The 9,339-nt window shown below is 35.3% G+C and overlaps 1 protein-coding gene across 1 annotated transcript; it reads right to left on the bottom strand.

Annotated features, from left to right (window-relative positions):
- Positions 1–4,784: 4,784 nt before the first annotated feature.
- On the bottom strand, positions 4,785–8,341 carry LOC119190839. The gene is made up of 3 exons (XM_037443955.1): positions 8,285–8,341; positions 7,595–7,854; positions 4,785–5,129 (listed from the first exon to the last, which is right to left on the bottom strand). Exons 1-3 carry the CDS (start codon positions 8,316–8,318, stop codon positions 4,785–4,787), a joined length of 639 nt encoding a protein of 212 aa, XP_037299852.1. The 5' UTR covers positions 8,319–8,341.
- Positions 8,342–9,339: the final 998 nt, after the last annotated feature.

The following is a 9,339-nucleotide window of genomic DNA, read 5'->3' on the forward strand; positions in this document are numbered from 1 at the left end:
ATGTTTACCATTAAAAGCACTTATGTACCATGTATTGTTTAGCATTCAGTGCTGCGAATTTGCATGTATTTCAGCCTAGAATACTTCAAAGATCAACAATAATGTTCTATGATGTTTTCAATATTGTAGTAGTACAAAACGTTTTAAAACAATTATACATTTTTTTTTGCTTTGAATGACGAGACGAGCTTACCGTTCGCCTGATGGTAAGCGATACACCCGCTCATAAACAGTAGAAACACCACCAACACCTTGAATTACAAAATATTGTTTGGTATTCCATTGCGCTCGCCATCCTGAGACGTGAGATGTTAAGTCTCATTATGTCCAGTAGTTACACTGGCTATAATTTCCTTTAAACCGGAACATAACAGTGACTACACACTGCTGCTTAGCGGCAGAAATAAACATTGCGGTGGTACCTAGCCAGTCGGGCTCTCACATATAAGAGACCTACCACCAGTACTAAACTACTTCAATATCAATTAGAAAGTATTTTAATATCAAATTATAATTTTCTGTTTTACATACGGAAATGGTGAATGATTAAATATGACTTTTTTATACTGTATTTGGCCGCACACTTGAAAACATTTGTTGTGCTATAATAGTGGAGTACATCTGAAAATCAGTGCAGTTCCACGGCATACACTAAGTTAATATCCCTTCTACCACACATAACGGAACAAATACCTCATATGCCTAATATTGTTAACCGTTTATATATTTCTTACACTTTCATTGTTGTCGTTTTTTTGTGTTTAGAAAATGGTTGAAACGATTTTAAATCTTAATTATTGTTATCGCACGAATCAGATGGTCCTAGGGACGAATAATAAAGCATTGCACTAATTATTCGTATCGAATAAGTTAACGTTTAATATTTATTTACAAACCACCGTTTTCATAAACGATCAAATCTTTTTTTTATCTATTACAAAAATTTACCAACCAGAACAAAGCTTTGTTGACATACTTACGAATGACGTATTTTGATTGGTTCATTTTCGGATTGGAGAAAAGATTAAGATTAGGATCGTTTGTAGAAAACGGCCGGTAGCTCGTCGAGATTCTTAGCGAAGTACTGTCGACTTCCATACATTTAGAGTTTGTTCTTTGTTGCCATGGTTACGCAATCGACAATTCAAAATTTACATGCCCCAATATTTATACTGGTGTATTGTAGTTCCAAATACGCTCACTGCGGCGCTGTTCATATTTCTATACACAATTACTTACGATCCATACATATTTTACGCATAACGCAAATTTCGTGATAGTTACTCTACCGTTAAGTGATTGATCTCTGCCGATCAAAAACACTAAAAAATTCTATGAGAAACTTCATTGCGCTAGCGTTCTTAAAAGGAAGTTCGGAAATAAGGTTACAGGAGAAATTAAATTAAAATAAACATTGTATATACTTAACACGCACACCTCGCCCGTTATCCCCGACGGGGTAGGCAGAGACGCAACTGGCACACGCACCTTCCGTCGTGTGTATTCCATCCAATAATGGGGCGTGTCTATCGCCATATCGGTACAAATTCCAGATCCGATCTGATATTGAATAGAAAAACCCAATATCACTTATCCAACCGGGGATTTGAATCCGGGACCTAAGAGTTATAGTCGAATTGCGTATGCACTACGTCACCGATGTTGCATAATTGAAATAATTTCAAACTACATCATTAATAGTTTCATTTCATTTAAACGTAGTATGTTTTGAATGAGTTATTAGTGGCAGAGTCGAGAATTATAGTTTTGTCTACATTATAAATTGGATTCTATTTCAATTTTGGCATTGGCGCTAGTTGTATATAAATTTAGTCCAAACACAAAAATTATTTAGGTATTGCCGAACCTTATAGCAAGTAATAAAAACCTTATAACAAGTAAAAGTTCTAATTATCAAATATAATGTATCAGAAAAATACCCCTGATTACATTTAAACTTAGTACTCTTGACAATTGTAGGGAAGTGTGCGTGCACTAGTTACGCCTCTGCCCACCCTTTATTGATAAAGTCCGTATCACACCTTCGTGTTTTAACAGCTTCTGTCCAACTTGCATTGTCATCGGAATTCGAACGGTCCGTCTGTTACACACAATTAAAGAGTAAATTTAAAGTAAATACTCCAACATTATTGACGATTTGATCCGTGACATTTGTCGAGTGGTTTAGGATGGGTACGGAAGATGTGTCTTTAACACAATGGAATAAAGTAGGTAGTTGTTCACGTTCATTGTAGCCCAGTCACCGTCGACCCACGCTGCCATCACGCTTTTGTAGTGTCTGAATATTTTTCACTATAATGCAGTATTTTGTTGTGGAATTAAATGTTTAACATTACGAATTGTTTCGTATTTCCAATCATTATATCGCGGCATTGCTGTCTGAGATTACGATTGTTGAATCGCTAAAAATATTAAGAATTTCCGAAGAAACACGCGTACGTTTTTTATTCAGATGCCCATGATATTTGGAATTGCCGAAATGACAATAGGCTAGCCTATCATGGTTCATACATTGGAGTACTAACGTCAGCGATACAAAATCGATATCAGAATATCCAAAGCGATTTCACCAATGGTGTTCAGGATCGCATAGCAAAGGAAGTTAAAAGTAATATCGCTTCTTATAGGATTTGTTGGGCGCTAAGCCAGCGCAACGACCCCGGGGCAGAACTAACTTCTGGAATATTAATAAATTGGTTATTCATTATACGTCCGAGGAACTCCGCAATATTACCCGGCTCCGTGAGGATTACTGCTGCCTCCGAACGGATTAATTGGCTCCGTACGAAAATATTTTAGAGGGAAAGCTTCATTACAAAGATTTTTCGATGCGGGTTTCGTTTATTCATGTATCTTTTGATAATGGTGACGTTTATTTACTTACAAAATTAGTAAAATGTATTTTTCTAATTATTTCATCTGGTTATATTTCTGCCTCATTTTTACATTTGGGCCATTATGTGGCAAAATTACTGTAGAATTCCAGGAAACATGGAAATAATATTCTGAGTTTCTTCTGAATCCATTTATTTACAAACTGACATTTCTTTAAAACAAAACATTATAACAAGAAAAACGTACCAGGCAGTACACTACAATTACCATCTAATATCTTAGAATCACGAACGCATTATAGATCAATATAGGTACATCTATCATCTACATATATCTAATAATATTTTCAATTATTGATATGTGTTTCTTCTGCTCATGATGATCCTAACCTTTATTGACCATCATGGAACAAGCATCTGTTATGGCCACACATTGTATTATTAAAGCATTATGAGTTATACTTGAAGTTCTATCTGGCGTTACTTCGATGCTTCAATCAACGAATACACATATAAAGATTAGTGACCACGGTGTCTAATCCCGCCTCCCGACTGAACCGAGGTCGCCCCACGTGTCTCATTGTTTAAAGTTGGACGAAACAGAAAAAACCCCGCCGCCCGCGCCCATATGGCTTACAATAACAAATTCCTAACCGAAAGTAAACCGATGCATCCTCGCCGGCCGTTTATAGTCGGTCCGCGAGCGAAAATGGCATTAACTCGAGTGCTTTGTTTCCTCCAACCTTGAGCACGTAAACATGTGAATAAACAGCATTGATTTTGATTTTACGACTTACTATTTTGATGGGTTCGTCAATAGCTATTTGTGTTGAAAGGGTAGGTGGAGGCTAAACGTACATTTTAACGCGGTTGGTAATTTGTTTGTAATGGTTTTCCTCAGATAAGTTACAATACTAAAGTGAATTCAAGACTTCTGCCCTGGCAGAGGCCAGATCTTTCACGAGTTGGGAGTAATTTGGCGAGTTATTCATAATGTATGTATCTACTTGGTCTAAAGAATATTACACCGCAAATTTTTTTCGGAAATTCGTTTTACAGTAAAATAAAAATTATTTTTTACCTTCGACAACATACTGTATAGTATATTCTGGGCTCTCTCTCTCACAGCTATATGGACACAATGTTCATAGTCATTTTTTTTGGTAAATAACTTTCCTTGTCTTCAAATGGTAAAGTTTTTACTGGTGCTAGGTGTTTCATATGTGAGAGTCAGCCTGGGTACCACCGCAATTTCTATTTCTGCTGCTAAGCAGCAGTGTGTAGTCACTGTTGTATTCCGGTTTGAAGGATATTGTAGCCAATATAACTACTGGACATAGTGAGACTAAACACCACGTGTTTCTGGATGGCAAGCGCAGTGGAATACCAAACAATACTTTGTAATTCAAGGTGTTGGAAAGCCATAAAAATTAAATCAAAACAAAACCTTGATCCTCGAGTTGGTAATTCTCAATGTTCTCTGCCCTATAATAAATGGAGGGCATTGTGTTTGACGTCATTATAATAGGAATTTGTAATGTTTACGTAAATGCTGTGATTATTATTTTAACATGGTGGTCGTACCCATAAGCCGCATAGATTCCCGAGTTTTCTAAGAAATATCAGTTGTTAAAGATCATTATTAGTCTGCTTCGGTGGTGTTCTGCATGCGCAGTACGACAATTCTCTTAGGTTTTGAGTTCGAATCCCGGGTCGGGCAAAGTGATATTTGGATTCTTCTTTGAGTCTGGACTTTGTGCCCGATAGACGGAACACACTTGACGTAAAGTGGGGTGCATCTCTGTATACAGCTTCGGAAAGAAATGTGTATCTTTAAAATTAATTATTATGCTCCTAAATACGGTATCACCATACCTACCGAGTTTTTGTTTTATCACTGCCAGTAAACGTCAGCTGTCGCCTAGCACGTTAATAGTTCAATTCCACGCTATCAATGGGATGTTTCGTGCCTACATGTAAGGCGTCATCGTATCTCCGAATGTTTCTCTTCGGCACCGGAGTTCTCAAATACCTAGGTCGCGGTCGGTTCCAAGGATCAGGCGATTGGAAATACCACGCGGCTCTGCCCACACGAAGTGAGTCGTTCTCTTGCTTTGTCGTAGTTTTGTCCGACGTTTTTGCCATTTCGCGTTTTAGTTTGCGATTTCTTTCTTGCTTCCGCTTGGCATAGTTTGTTTCGCCTTCGACTATCGCTTGTACTAGGTGATCGATCTCCATGCTTAGTTGACGCACCTCCATCAACCTTATGACGTGCTGATGATAAGAAATTTATGGTAATGAGCAGTGGCGAAGTGTGAAATTTTTGCAAAAATTGGCTTACGCCCGAAATTAATAACCAATCCTAATCCAATGTATGCCATCTAAGATTGATAATTCATTCGTTTTTATGGATAAAGCATGCCAATAACCAATCCATAGATTCAGTAAGCTATCTCTAACAATAATCGATCTTTGAGAGGACGGATTACAGATCATAGATTACCCTCTGTATGAAAATGACAGTTTACGCTTGCCAATACTCTATCTACCCGTTTTGACATTTGATTTGATTGTTGTAAACAATCGCATTTTCCAATCGGACCAATTCCTCAGTTTACTCAATATGTTTTGAATATCGCTTACACTGATTTTAAGGAAACGAAAAGGCAATGGAAATATCCATATTCTGTAGTGACAGTGACGACAGTGATTTGGAGGGACTAGCGATACTGATAGCGAAAGTGAAAGTCGCGCTTCATCACGGGTAATGAAAAGAGTTAACTACATGCAGACCCTGGATGAGTTTGATTTCACGTTTGGATTAGGCTTTCGAAATCTGCTTGCCAATCATTGTTAGTTAAACTGATCTCGTATATTCGTGTTACGTACAAGGTAAATAATTTTTGACATTATTTACAAAAAATACCGTACCTACCGAACTATTAGATAGGTACTAACAAGGGGCAATTGCATCGTTTTTTCAGGAACTATGGTGTTTCTCCATTCCATCAACTTTTGCTGAGGAATAGGAAATATTTATATTATCTTTTCAGGACATTTAGTACATGGAAACGTCGCTTCCCTGTGATTGCATTGACATTGCGTTTATCTTTACCTAAAGTTCAAACAATAATAATTGCAACTGCAGTTTTGCACAATATTTGTCGGAATCACAGGCTAGAGGAAATTCCAACCCAAGTGGAATTATCAACTGCTGATATTATTAATTATGAGAACAATATAGAAAATCAAGATGTTGGAGAAAGAACAGCATTAACAAATAACTTCTTTACTTAGTAAAATAAAATACCATTACAATCACTGCTATTTATTTTATTGCTTATCTACATTTGTAATTCAAAATAATAATTACAAATTAACATAGTTTTATTAGTTGAAAGTTAAAACATAGAAACAGGCAAAATTTCCATACATTATCTATACTATTATATAAAGCTGAAGAGTATGTTCGTTTGAACGCGCTGGTCTCAGGAACTTCTGGTTCGAATTGATAAATTCTTGTAGTGTTGGATAGCCCATTTATTGAGGATGGCTATTATAGGGTATATGTATATCATCACACTATGACCACACTATGACCAAAAACGGCTAAAACTGATTACTTTTGAGAGCTTCCGTTGCGTGCGCTGCATAAACGGTTAAAGTTATGCAACAATTATGTATAACGGAATTGTAATTTGTTCCTTAACACTTGATAATGTGTACAGAGTCCAATTATTATTATATGGCACCGAGTTTACTGCGTACTTCATACTAAAAACTAAATCCTTTAAAGATTTATTAATATATTATGAACAATGTTATTAAACTTCAGTGTCAAAATATGTCAGCAACCAAATTACTCACGTTCCATTTTGAAACTAATTAAAAAGTTTGTATCTTAAATATGACATGTACTAATTATTAATTATTTCTTTTGAGGGCTAAAATATATAAAATATTTTTTTATTACTCCAAGTCTTATTTTTCGCAATTAGGTAAATATTGAAACGAATAGTTTGTATGGAAAATACAAAAGTATTTTTTACGAATGGAATATTCTGCATAAAATGGAATGGTCAGGAGGGAACGCATCTGGAAAGGATTGCCACGATAGATCATCGTTGAAGGCAAGCAAGGATAGGCGAGTTAAGATATTGGCATGCCGATAGGAGACCAATCGAAAGGTAGTCGGCAATCTAAGATAGGTTTTAGTCTTGGATAGTAGATACATTATTAATTTCGGGCGTTAGTCAACATAATATTGCGGTCAATGTACTAGAAAACAAAAGCCAAGACAAACGTAAATAAACGTAAAAGCTGATAGGAATCGAGTGGTATGGACGCTTCGCCACTGGTTATGAGTAATGTGACGTCACGGGACTTATTCTAGAATTGAAATTAATTAAATTTCTAAATTTTCTTTTTTTATGTCTAACATTGAATAATATTAAATATGAGAAATCATTATTATAATTTACAATAAATTATTTCAAGTATGAAAGGAAATGAGATATGTTTGTAAAATGTTGAGATCAAGCTTAGGTTAATTTCAACACTGCTCATCCCTATTATTAAGGAATAAAACTGCGTTAAATCAAAATTGAACCGTAAATATAAATCGTTAGGGCAGATTGCCACTTCATATCTATTTACTGTGGTATTACCTAGATCGAGTCGGTCCAGTGGTTGTAGAAGACCGCGTCTCTACCAGCCCCAACATTGTTTCCAAGACTTACCTCATTATGATCTTCCTTGTTCATTTTGTCAAACGCCACACGATACAACCTCACCATTCGCTTGAATTTGAATCTTATGTCGTACACTAAAGTGCCAAGATGGTTGTTATGCGAACTTCTGTAGAAGTTCTTCAAGTTCTGTATGCTCTGGATCTTCCTCTCGGCGTCCTTGACCAACTCCATGTCCAGGAAAATGATCTTCATACCCATCCTGTTGTAGGAATATCCTACGTAAGATGCACTGCATGGTATCAGAAAATCTGAAATGGTATTAACATTAGATCATTATTACTAGTTAAAAAGGATCAACTGTCGGTCACAGCACCGCTTGCGAGTTCGGTACTCGTGAAATTAACATTTACTTAGCAATTAGAACAATACAAAATTCTATTAAAAATACTTATAACCACCGAATGAATAGCTGCAAAGATTTTATTCCTTCTTTATCAGCTAGTCACTAGTCTGTATTTATAGTATATAATACAAAGCTGATAAAAGAGCCGAGAAAACAAAAAAAAAAATCACCACTCTTTGCCTTTGATAGAACAAATATAGTTTGGTAATTCTACTATCTTTCTTTGCTAGATAGCATCAGTAGCACTAACTAACACATCAGTATTACTGTTCTGACATTTCAATCACAGTATGGTTGCTAATTTACAATAAAACAATATTTAAATTAAAACTTACAATACAGCGCAAGAAAATATAGAAATAATGCCATTGCTTATTGTGAAGAAATTTAACAACCAATAAACTAAGATCGTTATTATTTTATGACATATTAAACTGTATAAGATAACATTTTTACGCAAGTATTAATATTAGTGCATGCACTGTACTCCAAAAGTTGTTAACAATTTGTAATAACTTTTGAGCACAGTATTATGAATTATTTTAAATAATAAGTTAAGTCTTATATATTTTTACAACGCTCTAGGGGCTAGGCTGATTGTGTCGCTTGAAAAGTAGTCCCATCTGAGCGACAAATATACCGAAAACGAGATATATATATTTGGAATCACCAGATTATTCTACGTCGTCTGATCTAGCTTTCATATCTCTAGGGAAAGTTTAATGTAATAACAGTATATTTTGTAAAATAAATAGTTTAATGATTATGAATTATTGTTATTAAAATCAAAACTTTTAATTGATTTACTCAAAAATTAGCTAATTATTGTATTATTGTAGCTTGTCCGCTGGTAAATATTATTTTTTAGGAAAGCTTTTTATATTATATCAATACTCAGTGAGTATATTGCGTAATGTGGTCGATAAACTATATTCAAGTATACTTCGTGCTGTGGTATTGTATAAGAAAGTTGTGGTTGTTGCAAATTAGTGGTGAAGGATTTCAGCCCGATCAGCAGATTGGACCCGATTCCAGCCGGCTTCCCTTTCGCAATTGATATAAAATCTAATTGTAATCATTACAACGATCTACAGGCCGCGTTTATACATAGTACTTATATGTCGTCAGGTTTTCTTTCGTAAAATTTATCTCTTCAACACTGCTGCATATTTAAATGATTTTTCATTGCAAATTATATATATTTTTTAACTTGATGTTTGTCAGCCTGACATGGAATCCTAATGTTTAATTTATAATGTATGCATTAGAAGATTGATTAAGTTTGAACTGCAATATTTAATTTGGACGCGATCTAGCCCGGAGCGATAAATGAGTGTGAAATTGAATTTAAATTGTGTACGCATGTATGTATGTATTCTATACTTATATT

Source organism: Manduca sexta, chromosome 27 (assembly GCF_014839805.1).
Source record: "Manduca sexta isolate Smith_Timp_Sample1 chromosome 27, JHU_Msex_v1.0, whole genome shotgun sequence".
In the NCBI taxonomy this organism is placed as follows: Eukaryota; Metazoa; Arthropoda; class Insecta; order Lepidoptera; family Sphingidae; genus Manduca; species Manduca sexta.

Bases quoted from the DNA above. Each gene is read 5' to 3' on its own strand.
- LOC119190839 (XM_037443955.1), bottom strand. From the start codon at position 8,318: ATGGCATTATTTCTATATTTTCTTGCGCTGTATT. The intron at 7,855-8,284 runs GTAAGTTTTAAT...ATACCATTTCAG, and splicing joins ATATTTTCTTGCGCTGTATT to ATTTTCTGATACCATGCAGT. The intron at 5,130-7,594 runs GTAAGTCTTGGA...TCTTATCATCAG, and splicing joins ACAAGGAAGATCATAATGAG to CACGTCATAAGGTTGATGGA.